We start from the raw sequence: 18,695 nt of genomic DNA, 5'->3' as shown, positions 1-18,695 counted from the left end.
GAAAGAGAAACCAATAGTGTGGAGATTGGAAGAGGAGTCAGACAAGGATGTAGTATGTCACCTCAATTATTCAACATTTACAGTGAATGTTTAATGAAGGAAGCAGATGATTCGGTTATTATAGCTAGAACCGAAGAAGAACTACGCGCCCTTATGGGCAGAGTAGACAAAAGAGAACTCGAGGTCGATAATTTCAAGTATCTGTGAAATATTTTAACGAGAGACTCTTACTGCACCAAAGAGATCAGGTCAAGAATTGCCATAGGCAAAGAAGCATTCAACAAGAAAATATCACTCTTAACTACCAGGCTTAATATTGGACTAAGGAAGAAGTTGGTCAATTGCAATATTTCCGCTTTTAACTTCCATGTTTTCTTCTGTTTTTCAATTATCAATCAGTTGTGTTCTTCTTCGTCCTACTCCTCTCTTTCCTTCTACCTATGGCGTTTCTTCGCAAGATTTGTTCAATCCAATTAGCCTTCCTGCAAAAGATGTTGGCCAAAAGCGATCTCTTCTTTCCTACCAGTGTTAAGACATATTGGTTTGTTACTCTCTCAATCTATTTTATCTTGTTTATGTTCATGCAGCACCACATTTCGAAGCGCTCTAATTATTTCTTTAACTTCCGTAATGTCCAAGTTTCCGAACTATACATTGCAATACTCCACATCAGGGTTTGAAAAACAAAAAAACGGGTTTTTCTGAAAAAGTCCAACCCATCTGGACCCATATTGGTATTTTTAGGTTTAATTGGGTTTTTTCGTAATATTTCAATATCTTTGGGGTAAAAGTGTTAAAATGTGATTTATATTTCAAGATTACCGTTGTCACAACTTGCATCAATTTTCCATTCACTGCTGTTTTGAAAAAGTTGCCACCATTTTGAAATTTTATATTGGATCGCCGAGAAAATCTATATAGCAAATTTAAAATGTCTCGTGCTTCTACTGTCAAAATTTCAACTTAAAAACTCCGAAAATTGCTCCCTATAGCGTGGATACCCACAATTTTGAAAAATGGCAGCCAATTTGAAATTTTACGTTGGATCTCCTCGAAAATATAGGCCTATACAGTTAATGTAGAGTATTCTCTACTCTGAAAATTTCAACGTAAAAGACCGAAAACTGCGCTTTGTAGCATTTATATCCGCCATAAAAAAAAAAAAAAAAAATGGCAGCCATTTTGAATTTTTACGTTGGTTTGCTGTCAAAATCTATATAGGAAGTTTAAAGTATCTCGTGCTTGTACCCTAAAAATTTAAACTTACAGTGCTTCCAAAACTAGAAACAAATTGACGTTTGGTGAAGCGCGTGGTACGCTGGCATCCCGGAGAGTCATTAGCTGGAACTGTCCTGCGAGTCTTAACGAAAAGGAAAATCTCTAAATATCGGTTTAGAGTTTGTCGCCTCAGTTTGTGCATGTTAGGAAGGGGGCAGGCTGTTTTTTTTCTTTAATCACTTCCAGCACAAAGAAACGAAAAACTAAAATAGGCTCTTTCCTTCTGAAAACACGTTTTTACTAGCGGCAACATTGGAATGTTAAGGTCTGTTGCCAAGGAAACCCTCCTCCCACTGTTGCTCAAAAGGACGTTTACGATTCGACCCTCGCTGAGTGACCGCAATAACTATATGACGTAGATTCCTTTCTTCAAAACAAATTTGCATGTGTTTTTGAGCTATCGATTTGTTTCTATTTTTGAAAGCACTTTAAAAGACCGAAAGTTGTACCCTGTAGTTGTATGGTATAGCGGTACGTGACGTTTGGGCGCGAAGCCATTTGGGCGCCAGACGTTTGTGCGCGAGTTAAAAAGTCGTTATGTTAGGCGCTGAGTACTAAGTTCGAATCAAGATATCACAAGGTGTCTACTGTAGTGGAAGTCCTTGAATTATACTGGATTTTGTTTTACATACTAGAAATACTGGAATTTCAAAATTCTAAAAACTGAATTAACAATTAAATTTTGTAAATTTAAGTTCCAACGAAAGTTAAGTGTGCTTTTTATTTGATAACTTTTCAAACCAAATGTAAGTAGACCAGACTACATATGATTGACTGCATTACATACATAGTGAGCCTATTCCATTAAAAAACTTAAAGCAGGCCTTCTACTGTAGTTACGCAATAAGTGTGAATGTCAAATACATTTCTAGTGGCTAAATGACCAATATATGTACACTTAACTATTATTTTTCACATTGAAATCGTTTTTTTTTTCCTTTCGCCACTTTCTTTAATGCAGATTAAATGCTTACAATGGGACGAAAAAAATGTGTGTTAAGTTTTGATTTTTATATTGGAATGTTAATAAAAAAAGTGATACCAGAAATATGGCATACTACAATTCCTAAACTCAATGTGTTAGACATCCTGTATGCGAAATATGTCTTAGACACTATGTATGCAAAATATCTTTCCCTCAACTCGATTAGGATATAAGATTTTTAGATTTCTGGGCTCTCGGCATCTAAGGCCATTTAGCCCGTCACGTTTGAGGGAGCACACTATCCGGGGAAAAGGGAAGGAAGGAAGCGGCCTGGACCTATAAATTAGGTACCATCCCGGCATTTGCCTGATGTGAATGAAGAAAACCCAGGAAAACCTCATTCAGGGTGGCTGGCCTGAAAGAGCGTGTTACACTTTTTCGACCGAGTGCCCCCACCGGGAATCGAACCCGGGACCGATCGCACCGAAGGCGAGAGTGTTAGCGACTACGCTGAAATCTTTTATTGGTAGTTCTTTATTGGACTTAAGGAAGAGAAGAGTTTGGCAAACGTAATACGAAAGAAAACAAATTTTAATATTCATAAATATGTAATTATTAACTTTCTTTAAAAAAATACAAAAATTAAAGCAATATGTTTTATTTAACATTAAGAAAATTATTAGCAGTTCGTCTGATTCCTTCATTTCCTAGCTTTCTTATATATTACAAAAATTAGATCAACATTAGATCAGAAGTACAAGAATCGTGAACAAGCGAAAAATCAATCCATGACGAGATTAGGCAACAAATGCCACAAACGCATTAAACTATTTAATTTAGATGAATAAATAAGATAGAGATAGAAAATATACAGATAAATGAGGTGAGATAAAGATAGAAGTGTAGGAAATGTATATATCTTGATTGGCGCTTAGTTTTCAGTGCCTAGCTTACTTTATATGTCGTAAATTGTGATTTTTACTATGTACCTCGCGCCGAAACGTCTGGCGCCTAAACGGCTTTGCGCCCAAACGGCAGCGCCAAAACGTCCGCGCCCAAACGTCCTATCCCGTGGTATAGGTAGACAAACGAACAAATATAGATCGTCATCCCAGGAGCCTCAATGACGTTCTCCAATTATCAATACCAAATATATTAATTTAAAACAAAGATGTAATTCATATTTTATAAAGAAAATGTCTTAAATTAAATTAAACATCTTCCAGGGTGAAATAGTTTTATTGTTGAAGTATTCACTTGTGATGCTTTGTGCATTCAATTACGGGATTTCCCAAGCACTTCTTTCACGACGTTTTTTTTTTCTTTCTTCCGAAAATGCATCTTTCTGTACTGTACATAGAAACTTCTACTAGTACGGAAGTTTGAATTCAGCACTTGAAATAGTAAGCGTTACGTAGTCTTAAATTTTACAAGGATTTTTACGCTCTTACTGGTGTTGATTCTACGGAATGCTTATTTAAAGAGTAGCAACAAATGACTGAACTAAACTGCTGTAGTTGGAAAACCAAATTTTACTGAAGAATACTTGTGTTACCGTACCATTAAAGGTAAGAAACAATACTAATAGTTTTACTAATGTATTTACATATTTACTGATAGTACCAGAACCTATGTCCTTAAACCCGTCAAACGTATGAGGGATAACGTCTCTTGGTGTCGTCAAGTCGGCGAGCACACTACTCACGAAAAGTACTTTCTAAAATATAAAATTCCATATTTTATTTCAAATAGGCTATAAGCATAATCCATACATTAATTTGTTATATAATTATCTCAAGCTAAGGTAAGTTTATTTATTTATTTATTCAGTACATTCAGAACTTTATAAAGGTCTTATATGTTAAATATTGTTGTACCTTAACGTGAAAGCATCTAATTTGCCCAAGGGAAGTCCAAAATCTGATAAAAATCACTTTCAATGTGATCACCTTAGTTGTTCCAATGAGATACTAACAAAAAGCTCAAAAACTTTTATATATATATATATATATATATATATATATATATATATATATATATATATATATATATATATATATATATATATATATATATATATATATATATATATATAAAGGAGGGTGCAACCCTTAAAAGCATAACGGGTCTTTTCGGGCTCTAATATTTTCCAATGCTCTCTTATATAAATTTTTGCACGTCTTATTGATTTTTCCTTCTAATATAGTGTCAAATAGAGCATTTAGATGTTAAAGAAATGTCTTTCAATATGCATTCTGTTTTATTTTTCAGCATACAACCTGCTACTTGTGCAATGGATATTATGGCCCATGTTTCGAAGAACCGGTGTGTGCCACTTGCCACGCTTTCCTCTTTCCGGAAGATTTAAGTCAACCAGAAGCCATGGCTATTTTTAGCGAGGTTTGTGTCTTTATGTTTCAAGAAAAGTTTTGATTACTTTCATGATGTAACCTTAACTGAGATTTAATTATGTGATACAGATCAATTTTAATATAAAGTTTCTCTTTTTTCTTAAGGAGTTAGACAAGTTTTTAATGTTCTGCCAAAATTAGTGGTTGCGGTCCTCAGTTGTTACATGGGGAGTTGAGTTGATTTTGAGTTTAATGTCCTGTTCAGCATCGAGGTTATATGAGACGTGGATCTACCGATTAACGTGGGATTCGAACCATATGAGTTCCAGTCTAAGATCGAACCCGGGTCTCCCACACCAAAGGCACGTACGCTAACCGCTTAGTCACAAAGGAGCTCTAAAACATGGTGTTACAGTTTTGAAAAAGGAGAACCCCACATGACTTAATAAGAAAATGTATAGCAGATGCCTAAGGGTTGATTATTAACAACGCCGTATAAGGGATTAAACAAGATAATCTTATATTTATGCATTATTCGGTACTCTTTAGGATGATAATATTGTTAATCATCTTCGAACCAAGTACTTCTAGAAAATTTATTATGAAACGGACTATGATTCAGAGATTACAGTATTTACAATGACCAAACAACAACAATAAATCTTCACAGCAACTACATAGATTAAGAATATTGGGAAGAGCGCTTTTGTAGAATGTTGAAACAACCTTTTGCATGAGCTTCGTATAATTAACAGGGTTTCCAGAGCTTGGAAGTCAGGGAATTTGATTTTTGTCAGGGAAATTATTGAAAAGTTCTTTAGTGCCAGGGAAACCAAATAGTAATATTCAATAATGAAGGCAACTTTGAAATAATAAGGTTGTTTGAGATTTAGAGATCATGTGATGCAACAATGTAGAATAATAGGATAAAGATGCATTAAGTTATATTTAAGTGTGTTGTGTCATGATTTGTGCTTAGGCTCTTAACTCTTAAATCAGTTGAGGTACAACGTCTTGAATGCCTTAATGTAGACATAATGTGACGTCTCTTATCCTCTCTGAACTGAAATACATACGTCTTTTTAACCGATTTTTTTAAAAAGGACAAGGTTTCAATTCAACCCGTTTATATATATATATATATAAATGTTTTGTGCGTATGTTCTAGGACAAGTCTTCGACGCAGGTGCACCAATTTTAATACCGTATTTGCGCGAATATAAGCTTTACTACTACATTTACGAGAAAGTTCAATTAGACAGTACTTTGAGTTGCTTCTCTCCCCCAACTCCCGTGATGACTCATCACCAACAGGACAGGTTTCAGTAATAAGTTCAAGTAGAAAGGTGGCAATTTTTGCGAAGAAGATGTTTTTCTGCTAGTTTCTTCGTGTCGCATGTCTATAAATATATTGTTGTAGGAATATAATTTGATAACAAATTCGCCTGGTATTTCTTATAATGTTAGTATGTGTATAATCAGTAAAGAGATGTATGTGGCAAATTTCATGTGAAAAGAGCAGTAAATAAGAACAATAAAACGTAAATAAGACTTTCCTGTCCATTTAGCAACATTTTGTTTTACTCATTCTACTTTTCGTATTTATAATTCTTTTCCTATGAAATTTTCCACAAATATACATTTCTCGATTATACACATCGTACCAGTACTTTTAATACCCTGCAAAGTCATTATCATATTATATTCTTACAAGAAGACAGTTATAGATATACGACAATCATTTTGGACATGAGTGTACATGTAATTTTGAAATTGACGAATTATGTGAGGAGGCAATCTCGATTATAGGTCGCACCGTGATTTTTCAAGCCAAAATGTAGGAAAAAAGAGCGCGGCCTACATTCGCGCAAATAGAACATTTTCTTTTTTGTTTGAAAGAATATTCTTTTCCGGTGGTTCCACATAAATTTCATGAGGATCTATGGTATTCGGAGATAGACCGTAGAACTTGTCAGTGGCTGACATTGTTCATATCATAATTGTATGATGGTGCATAATTTCGTTACAGGTGCACCAATTTTGTTGAATTATTTTTTGTTTGAAATAATATGTTCTCGTGGTAGTTTGATATAAATTTCATTAAGATTTGATGGTAGCCATCGGAGCTAGACTATGAAATTCCTCAGTGGTTCATAGTGTTAATATCGTCATTAACCAACTTCATAGTATGCATGCTTATACATAACTTCATCACGTATGTTCCTTTTTAGTTTCAAAGATAGAAGATCATTGTTAGTTTTCGATACCTGAGTATTATTATTAATGATGATATGAAGTGCGAATGTGAAAAATAAGAAAGGATATGAATAGGGAAGGAAGTCCTAAGGATGAAGAAGAGTCTGTTTTTGTGGGATCTTGAATAAAGAGTTAGGAAAAAGACTTATAAGATGCTTCATATAGAGCATTATACTGTATGGGTCAGAAACATGGACACTGCGCAAAAATGATGAAAAACGACTAGAAGTTTTTGAAATGTGGGTGTGGAGAAAAATGGGAAGAATTAACTGGGTCGAGCGGAAAACGAATGAGAGGATCTTAGAAATGGTGGGGGAGAAAAGAACAGTTTTAGAAGTTATTAAGAAGAGGAAGAGAAACTGGTTGAGACATTGGCTAAGAAGAATCTGTATCATTAGAGACGTGCTAGAGAGTATAGTGGCAGAAAAGAGAGGGAGTGGGCGAAAGAATGATGATATCAAAACAGAGAAATCGTACGTGAAGACGAAGAGGTCAGCGGAAGACCGTGAAGCATGGAAGCAAGTGACCTGCCAATTATGGCAGAATATCTATGATGATGATGATGATGATTTAGTTTCGATGATGATGAGATTCTATATAAATTTTATCAGGATCTAATGACAGTCTTTGGAGTTGAACCGTGAAACTGCTCAAGCCGATAATCGTAATACCATGTCTTTGTTCTTATATAATTCCGTATTTTTTCCTTATACCGCTGATAATGTTTCTGTTTAAATAAGTGGTATTGACCTCATTTAGACATACAAAATTTTGATAAATTATACAAGAAAGATCTGCAATAATCCCCTTTCTTTATATTTTCTATTTGTCATGTTTAAGTAGGCATCGCAGAGAATAGGAATCCCTATTACATACTGTAGCAACAAACTGAAAAATCGTTATGAGATTTATTATTATTATTATTATTATTATTATTATTATTATTATTATTATTATTATTATTATTATTATTATTATTATTATTTTACAGAAAACGGACGATGGCGATTCTGGAAATGATGAACCAACAGATTTGTATTACGCAATGGAAAGGCGTCAGAGCTTGATTATGTACCACATGCCACCGAATTCGGCTGCCGCTCCAGCTCCACCCCCCGTAGCTCCAAACAGGCCTGACCGACTGGCGGAGAGAATTCAGATGTTGACTTCGCCCAGGGAACTAGACAACTTGACACCTGGTCTCATTGAATGTCTTCCACCGGAAGGTGAGTTCTATTCGTAGAGTGTAAGTAAATTTATCTTAACGTAAGGAGCTAAACTGACAAATGTTGACTTGGACTAACCTTGGTACATGTCTGTTACTTAGTAATTGCGAAAATTTTCATTGGCAGCTCCCATCTTCATCAGCGGTGTTTTCTTAGAGCATCCACAATTACATTACGAAACAAAAGAATAATATAGTTTTGCACTTATAATTTTGTACATTATCCAATATTATAGTGTTTAATATCTGTACTCTCTAAATAGTACAGTAAAGTTAATATTTTAAATTTAAAACAAGGACTTTCAAACTGAATCGGCTGGTCCACATTTTGTCCGTTCTTTCTGATATCCATTAAAGAGAAGTCCGTAAGAGCAAGAAGTGAATGTTCAAGTAAAATGATTACATTCTGAACTTCTTAACAAAAGGAAAAGTGACTATATGATCAAACTTGCACTTGTACAAAATGTATTCACTTAAAATGGAAACGACAGTTACATAAACCCCTAGAAACTTCGAATCGATGCAACTTCATAATGTCAAGGAAAGTCTTCAACAACTTAAGTTTTTTGTTTCCAATCTACATGACGAAGATGATGGTAGTTCGTTGAAATAGTTTGAATCTGTCTACAGCATTATACGTAGGATACTTCTAATTGTGTTTTAACTATTAAAAGGGCGTCAAGCATTATGTTTAAGCTACATTATGAACTCTTAGACTAAAATACTTCATCAGATAGAAGAAGTATGAAGAAAGGGGAAAAAGAAATAAAGTATAGAACAGCAGTATCAACAATAGATCCGTATATTTCGCGGAAAATGTTGAATTGTGGTGATACTTACTTTATAAGTTAAATATAATACCATGATTTTATCTACACTGGTTAACAATTGCTAGGGTTGAAACACATTTTCAGCTATAATGTTCTGTAACATAATCAGGGTGCAGTAAGTGATCAATATATGAGTACAGATATTATGCAAGCTTTATTGCCAAAATACGGGATGCATTTGTCATCATGGAAAGGAACAGGACGTGAGAAACCAGACATATGGAGAGCACTATGAAGTAATGGCATGATATGTCAAGTGTCATGAATAGAGAGGAGTTCGGAGCAAATCCGTAATGCTTATGACCACCTGGGGTACTAAGTGCACATCTATTTGCCATGCTGTTCACGAGAGAGTTTATGAGTTCCACGGGTATACCGTCTCATTCTTCCCTTAGGGCACTTTTCAGGTCCTGAAGGGTGAAAAGTAGTAGATTTCTGTGTCCATCTCGTCGTCCAAGAGCATACCAGGCATGCACAATGGGATTAATATCAGGAGAATACGGTTGGCAGTTCATGAGGTAGACATTCTCACGCTCCAGGCTTTCTTCAAGTTGGGCGGTTCTGTGTGGTCGTTAGTTGAACACGAACTCTGGGCTCACTGCACCACGAAAAAGACGAACATATCCCGGCAGGATCTCATTACAATACCGTTCACTGGATATAGATCCACCTGCAAAAATGTGCAGTGGTGTTCTTCCAGTTATCATGATGTCCGCCCATATCATTACATCATTGCCATCATACCCATCCCATTCACGGATGTTTGATGAATGGTGACGCATTTCTTGTTCTCGTCATACCAATTGATAACAGAATCACTGGACCATGACTTATCTGAGAACATGACATTTCCCTAGTTTTCCTCGTCCCAATCACTATGTATACCATACACTACTGTAATCTGACACGGCGATGAGTGGGGGATATTAGAACACACTTAACGGGCTTCCACTCATACAACCCGACACTACTGAGTCGTGAAATTGTTCGGGGGACACACGAACACCTGACGCCTGGCATATTGACTAGCAACTTGCGCTGGAGTGGCACATCTATTCCTTCAGGCCCATTGGCCAATATAGCAATCCTGTCAAGCTGTAATCCTACCATGATCTCCACCATCCACACGTACATCTGGTCACACCAGCTTTCTTCAGTCGGAAATAAAGCTTTGTGCTACTTCCATCACATGTGCAAACTCCGTAACACTTTTACCTGCTTAAAAACGACCAGTGGCTCTTCCACGATCATAATCACTGAGATGAACCCTTTGCGCCATTTTCCAATAGACCAATTAACTTGCACTGCAGTATTGTACTAACAGCAGCGACTGTCGTGCTTGGCTGCGTCTTTTAAGTGTAACCTTCTGACTCAATCTGGCATTTGTTCGCGAGCAGGAACCTTGCATAGCAGGGTTGCCTCTCCTTTAGGATGTAATGGCTCACTAGTGGCCTCTGCTGATATATTTATGCCACTACATAGCCACGTTTTCAAAACTTCTGATTGAAAATGTGTTTCATTCCTACCAATTGTCAACCAGTGTATGTGAATCATTAGGTACCGGACCACATTAAAAATATAAACCGGGTTAGACACGTGGACCACTTACTAGGTTTTGTTGCACTTCATTATCTTCTGTAAATATAAAAATGAAAGTAATCTTATTTGGAACCGGATCACGGGAAATCGACTGATCTATTTGAAACAACCTTTTGAATGTAGTTCGTACATACCTTGAACTGGGTTTTTATTATGTCAATTTGATTGAAATGTGGAAGAATGGGTTTTCAGTTAGTTTGAAAAGTATGAACATTGTAATTAGGTACACTCGTTCTTACTGTGATTCAGGAGTTTGATGCTGTAAGGGCGTAAGTCTGAAACATACAGTTGGAGATAAACGATGTTGAAAATTTAAGTAGTGTTTTTTCTTTCATAAAACAATGTAATATGCAGCATTTTATTCCGATATTGAATTGAAATATGTCAAAAGCCATAAATGCGTTTGATGCAAAAAAGGCGTAAACTCGCTTACGCCATTATTACACCGAACTCCTCAATTTTGAGTTCTTGTATGGATAAATGTTTGAACAAATTGCTTGTGGATGCAAGTTTTAAGATTTTTGTTCTCTTCCAGTTCTTCTTAAGGTATTCTCTTATTTGGACGACATATCGTTGTGGAGTGTAGGAAATGTATGCAAACGATGGCAGCGTCTGCTTCACACACAAGTTGGAGAAGAGAAATGGAGGCTATATACCTTTATGAGGTGGCCGCTGTATAAACCTATGATTCTTGTCAATGATTGGTTTAAAGTCTACACTGAGTTGTAAGTAACGTCTTCAGTGCTTTCTTTAAATATTATAAGAGTAAAACATGTAATAATTGTTTAGTTCTGGTAACAAAAAAGTGTCCAGATTCTAAGGGTTTTGTTCTTTCTATCGTAGGACAGAAGTCAAAGGAGAACTTCTGTGAACCCCTCCGGGTTCGATAGGCCATATACATATATATATATACATATACGGTAGAGTGGGGGCAAATGGGACAATTTTCCGTTCAGACGTTTTAAACTTACAATTTCGCTTCAATTGAGAAACTAAAGGTGGCATATTCAAGATTGATCTTTTGGGAACAGTTCACATTTTTTTGGAAGTCAATAGAAATTGTACTTTATTAAAAATTTGTTGAAATTATTTCGACAATGCATTTTGTTCCATTTGTCCACATTGGCAGGTCTACTGGGACACCTATTAGGGTCAAATGGGACAAAGTAATATATATGTAAAAAAAAATGGGGAGTTTACATTAAATGGTCAACATTACACGGCAAACTAGTATCAGTTTTAAATATATGACTATATAAACATCATACGTAGGACCTATTTTTAATTGGTTCGATCCCAGCTCGCGCCGTGTGGACTTTGTGGTGGACAAACACCGTGCTCGGGGTTCTCCCGTTTCCTCCCACTTTTTTCATTCCACCATTTCACTCATTTCTCATTGTCACCGTTCCTTTAGCCTAACCGGCATAACCGTGGGACGTTAAACTTGAAGATTTCATTTCATTTTTTCTATTTTTAATCGCTACTCTTAGTGATCGAACTTGTACAAGTAACCTTTAAACCTATCGGCAAAAATTATGAGAAAAATGTTGAGAATGCCTCTAACTTTTATTGTTATTAGTTCTAATTTGAAAAATTTGTGAATATGAAGCATCCGATCAGTAGATAGGCCGATTAAACTAGTCACAAGGCGATGAAATTAAAGTATGGTAATGTGAAGTTGATTATTAATGGAAAACAATGCCTGTAATACAGTACTTACGATTTACTGCCATTAGGTTTACATAAACAGAATATATTAAGCTATTTACATTATTAAAAGCATTACATACAAAAACGTATTCAGTGGGAACAGCCGGGACATTGTTCCAGTTGTCCCCACGCGAAATGTCCCAGTTGACCACACACAACCATATTTCACATTCCATCTCCTTACTCAAACCCGCGTAACCTAGCGTATGGAACCGGCTTCCTGTGTTGGAGCCCTAAAAGCACATGTTGAACATAGATATTCGCCTTAAGAATACATAAGTGTTCTAAGGGGGAAATTGCATTCATAATATGACACAAAGAATTTACTTTTACCTGCCAAAAGTGTTCTTCTTGCTTCCCTGTTCTTTGTGCGTGTTAGATTGTGCGACTCACATGCCATAAATAACTGTTTACATGACCGTTTGACACTGCGTCCACAGTACTACAAAAAATTCTCGGTACTCCCACCAGATGGTACCAGCAACTAATGTCCCAGTTGATTTGGCGTCCCAGTTGTCTCCACTCTACCCTACATATATCGGGTGGGGAGGTGACTCCTGCCACTGAAACAAGGCCACATTCATTTTCCCACGCTTTCGGCACCTACCAAAACTATGTCTGATAGGCGAAAGTTCAAGAAAACGTTTTTTTCTTGTCTCAGTGGCAGGAGTCTGTGTGGGTGCTCTTTTGGTAGACTTGTTCACCGCCCTCATGAGCATCCCACCCCAGACCTACCCTTATCCCCCCAAAAAAAAATCACAAACGAAAACCTCAGATTTATTAAAGGACGAAATGTAAATGGAATAAATAAAACTCGCTAAGAAATCATTCTATTCTTATGTTACGAGTGTGTACAAACAATAGTGAGAACGTTTTATATCTATCTTATATTTATAATAGAAAATCTACATAGATACAATGTGACAAAGTAAAGTTTGTGTAGAGATAATGTCCCGTTAAAATCACAACTATGTGTTAGAAGTAGAAAGTTGCTCTTTGTCCTTAAATTGTAAATCTCTGGCGATATGAGAAAGAAGGTTGAACTTCAAATTATATGTACGTGATGAGATAGAATAAGTTATGAAAATTCTACAATATAATTAACGTTTCACAAACCAAAAAACAAAATCTCTGAACATTAGACATACATTAATCAATAAATGTAATTAAGTCAAACAAAATATGAGTGAATCGTGGTTTTCGAGAAAATCCAAAACGATTAGATTTCTAGGCTTTCGGCGTTTGTGGACATGTTAGCCGGTCACGTATGAGGGTTGACTGTCCCTCGGCGAGCACACTGTCCAGGGAATTCAGAGAAGGAAAAGGAATGGGGAGGGAAGGAAGCAGCTCGAGAACATTATGTTAGGTACCATCCTATGCTTTCGGCAGCCTATAACCCCGAAAGGAAGCATTTGTGCATCCAAGTTGGCCTATTCTTTTTGTTTTACCTTGGTGTCAGGAATCACCTCCCAAACGTTGTCAGTGTTGTTTTGAAACACTTATATATATATATATGTTGACAAAGGCGATGATTTAAAATGGAAGAAAATACATCAGGGTTTTAAAATTCACACAAGTTGTTTGTTACATAAGTAGCAGTATTTATCCAAAATATCACACTCATGTTCGTCCAAACTATCACACTCATATTCAGCTGTCAACGTAGTTAAATAGAGCTCTGAAAATAAGCAAAAAGTTTGTTTTCTTGCAATGATACCAACTTTAACCTCCCATAAATCCTGTAAATAAAATATAAACAGCTCTGCATTATTGGTGCATATAGTTCACCATATATATAGCTTAGTCGCCAACGCTCTCGTCTTTGGGGCTAGCATTCCCGGGTTTGATTCCCGGTGGGGCACTCGGTCGAAAAAGTGTAGAAGGTTTTTTTAGGCCAGTCATGGTAAGTAGTTTTCCTGCGAGTTTTCCTCATTCAGACCAGGCAAATGCCGGGATGGTACATAACATACAGGTTCTAGGCCGTTTCCTTTTCCTCGAAATGTGTGACCGTCGAGGTACGTCATCCCTCATGCGTGACGGGCTAACATGGCCATATATGCTGAAAGGCTAGAAATCTAATTCCTAATCCTAGGTCTTTTCCTATAATTGCGAAATATGTATATATTACGTCACACGAGGAGTGATCAGAAAGTAAGGTTACAAAACCGTCAGTGAAATATGTATATATTACGTCATACGAGGAATGATCAGAAAGTAAGGTAACAAAACCGTCAGTGAAATATGTATATATTACGTCATACGAGGAATGATCAGAAAGTAAGGTTACAAAACCGTCAGTGAAATATGTATATATTACGTCATACGAGGAATGATCAGAAAGTAAGGTTACAAAACCGTCAGTGAAATATGTATATATTACGTCATACGAGGAATGATCAGAAAGTAAGGTTACAAAACCGTCAGTGAAATATGTATATATTACGTCATACGAGGAATGATCAGAAAGTAAGGTTACAAAACCGTCAGTGAAATATGTATATATTACGTCATACGAGGAATGATCAGAAAGTAAGGTTACAAAACCGTCAGTGAAATATGTATATATTACGTCATACGAGGAATGATCAGAAAGTAAGGTTACAAAACCGTCAGTGAAATATGTATATATTACGTCACACGAGGAATGATCAGAAAGTAAGGTAACAAAACCGTCAGTGAAATATGTATATATTACGTCATACGAGGAATGATCAGAAAGTAAGGTAACAAAACCGTCAGTGAAATATGTATATATTACGTCACACGAGGAATGATCAGAAAGTAAGGTTACAAAACCGTCAGTGAAATATGTATATATTACGTCATACGAGGAATGATCAGAAAGTAAGGTTACAAAACCGTCAGTGAAATATGTATATATTACGTCACACGAGGAGTGATCAGAAAGTAAGGTTACAAAACCGTCAGTGAAATATGTATATATTACGTCATACGAGGAATGATCAGAAAGTAAGGTAACAAAACCGTCAGTGAAATATGTATATATTACGTCACACGAGGAGTGATCAGAAAGTAAGGTTACAAAACCGTCAGTGAAATATGTATATATTACGTCATACGAGGAATGATCAGAAAGTAAGGTTACAAAACCGTCAGTGAAATATGTATATATTACGTCACACGAGGAGTGATCAGAAAGTAAGGTTACAAAACCGTCAGTGAAATATGTATATATTACGTCATACGAGGAATGATCAGAAAGTAAGGTTACAAAACCGTCAGTGAAATATGTATATATTACGTCACACGAGGAGTGATCAGAAAGTAAGGTTACAAAACCGTCAGTGAAATATGTATATATTACGTCATACGAGGAATGATCAGAAAGTAAGGTTACAAAACCGTCAGTGAAATATGTATATATTACGTCATACGAGGAATGATCAGAAAGTAAGGTTACAAAACCGTCAGTGAAATATGTATATATTACGTCACACGAGGAGTGATCAGAAAGTAAGGTTACAAAACCGTCAGTGAAATATGTATATATTACGTCATACGAGGAATGATCAGAAAGTAAGGTTACAAAACCGTCAGTGAAATATGTATATATTACGTCATACGAGGAATGATCAGAAAGTAAGGTTACAAAACCGTCAGTGAAATATGTATATATTACGTCACACGAGGAGTGATCAGAAAGTAAGGTTACAAAACCGTCAGTGAAATATGTATATATTACGTCATACGAGGAATGATCAGAAAGTAAGGTTACAAAACCGTCAGTGAAATATGTATATATTACGTCACACGAGGAATGATCAGAAAGTAAGGTAACAAAACCGTCAGTGAAATATGTATATATTACGTCATACGAGGAATGATCAGAAAGTAAGGTAACAAAACCGTCAGTGAAATATGTATATATTACGTCACACGAGGAGTGATCAGAAAGTAAGGTTACAAAACCGTCAGTGAAATATGTATATATTACGTCACACGAGGAATGATCAGAAAGTAAGGTTACAAAACCGTCAGTGAAATATGTATATATTACGTCACACGAGGAGTGATCAGAAAGTAAGGTTACAAAACCGTCAGTGAAATATGTATATATTACGTCACACGAGGAATGATCAGAAAGTAAGGTTACAAAACCGTCAGTGAAATATGTATATATTACGTCACACGAGGAATGATCAGAAAGTAAGGTTACAAAACCGTCAGTGAAATATGTATATATTACGTCATACGAGGAATGATCAGAAAGTAAGGTAACAAAACCGTCAGTGAAATATGTATATATTACGTCACACGAGGAGTGATCAGAAAGTAAGGTTACAAAACCGTCAGTGAAATATGTATATATTACGTCATACGAGGAATGATCAGAAAGTAAGGTAACAAAACCGTCAATGAAATATGTATATATTACGTCACACGAGGAGTGATCAGAAAGTAAGGTTACAAAACCGTCAGTGAAATATGTATATATTACGTCATACGAGGAATGATCAGAAAGTAAGGTAACAAAACCGTCAGTGAAATATGTATATATTACGTCACACGAGGAGTGATCAGAAAGTAAGGTTACAAAACCGTCAGTGAAATATGTATATATTACGTCATACGAGGAATGATCAGAAAGTAAGGTTACAAAACCGTCAGTGAAATATGTATATATTACGTCACACGAGGAGTGATCAGAAAGTAAGGTTACAAAACCGTCAGTGAAATATGTATATATTACGTCACACGAGGAATGATCAGAAAGTAAGGTTACAAAACCGTCAGTGAAATATGTATATATTACTTCATACGAGGAGTGATCAGAAAGTAAGGTTACAAAGCCATCAGTGATATGTGCATATATTACGTCACACGAGGAATGATCAGAAAGTAAGGTTACAAAGCCGTCAGTGATATGTGCATATATTACTTCATACGAGGAGTGATCAGAAAGTAAGGTTACAAAACCGTCAGTGAAATATGTATATATTACGTCACACGAGGAATGATCAGAAAGTAAGGTAACAAAACCGTCAGTGAAATATGTATATATTACGTCACACGAGGAGTGATCAGAAAGTAAGGTTACAAAACCGTCAGTGAAATATGTATATATTACGTCACACGAGGAATGATCAGAAAGTAAGGTAACAAAACCGTCAGTGAAATATGTATATATTACGTCACACGAGGAGTGATCAGAAAGTAAGGTTACAAAACCGTCAGTGAAATATGTATATATTACGTCATACGAGGAATGATCAGAAAGTAAGGTAACAAAACCGTCAGTGAAATATGTATATATTACGTCACACGAGGAGTGATCAGAAAGTAAGGTTACAAAACCGTCAGTGAAATATGTATATATTACGTCATACGAGGAATGATCAGAAAGTAAGGTTACAAAACCGTCAGTGAAATATGTATATATTACGTCACACGAGGAGTGATCAGAAAGTAAGGTTACAAAACCGTCAGTGAAATATGTATATATTACGTCATACGAGGAATGATCAGAAAGTAAGGTAACAAAACCGTCAGTGAAATATGTATATATTACGTCATACGAGGAATGATCAGAAAGTAAGGTTACAAAACCGTCAGTGAAATATGTATATATTACGTCATACGAGGAATGATCAGAAAGTAAGGTTACAAAACCGTCAGTGAAATATGTATATATTACGTCACACGAGCAATGATCAGAAAGTAAGGTTACAAAACCGTCAGTGAAATATGTATATATTACGTCATACGAGGAATGATCAGAAAGTAAGGTTACAAAACCGTCAGTGAAATATGTATATATTACGTCACACGAGGAATGATCAGAAAGTAAGGTTACAAAACCGTCAGTGAAATATGTATATATTACGTCATACGAGGAATGATCAGAAAGTAAGGTTACAAAACCGTCAGTGAAATATGTATATATTACGTCACACGAGGAGTGATCAGAAAGTAAGGTTACAAAACCGTCAGTGAAATATGTATATATTACGTCATACGAGGAATGATCAGAAAGTAAGGTAACAAAACCGTCAGTGAAATATGTATATATTACGTCATACGAGGAATGATCAGAAAGTAAGGTAACAAAACCGTCAGTGAAATATGTATATATTACGTCACACGAGGAGTGATCAGAAAGTAAGGTTACAAAACCGTCAGTGAAATATGTATATATTACGTCATACGAGGAATGATCAGAAAGTAAGGTAACAAAACCGTCAGTGAAATATGTATATATTACGTCACACGAGGAGTGATCAGAAAGTAAGGTTACAAAACCGTCAGTGAAATATGTATATATTACGTCATACGAGGAATGATCAGAAAGTAAGGTTACAAAACCGTCAGTGAAATATGTATATATTACGTCACACGAGGAGTGATCAGAAAGTAAGGTTACAAAACCGTCAGTGAAATATGTATATATTATGTCATACGAGGAATGATCAGAAAGTAAGGTAACAAAACCGTCAGTGAAATATGTATATATTACGTCACACGAGGAGTGATCAGAAAGTAAGGTTACAAAACCGTCAGTG

At 35.9% G+C, this 18,695-nt stretch overlaps 1 protein-coding gene across 1 annotated transcript in view; it reads left to right on the top strand.

The window, feature by feature from the left end:
- morgue (modifier of rpr and grim, ubiquitously expressed) overlaps window positions 1–18,695 on the top strand; it is a 54,700-nt gene that overhangs the window by 4,053 nt on the left and 31,952 nt on the right. The window contains exons 2-4 of the mRNA XM_081757186.1: window positions 4,475–4,603; window positions 7,802–8,036; window positions 11,000–11,189. Coding sequence (XP_081613312.1) covers window positions 4,475–4,603; window positions 7,802–8,036; window positions 11,000–11,189 — 554 coding nt within the window. The remainder of the gene's footprint in view (window positions 1–4,474; window positions 4,604–7,801; window positions 8,037–10,999; window positions 11,190–18,695) is intronic.

Source organism: Thermobia domestica, chromosome 1 (genome assembly GCF_964235325.1).
Source record: "Thermobia domestica chromosome 1, izTheDome1.hap1.1, whole genome shotgun sequence".
Classification (NCBI taxonomy): Eukaryota; Metazoa; Arthropoda; class Insecta; order Zygentoma; family Lepismatidae; genus Thermobia; species Thermobia domestica.
The sequence above is the reverse complement of the archived record's forward strand: the minus strand, read 5'-3'. Positions and strand labels throughout refer to the sequence as shown.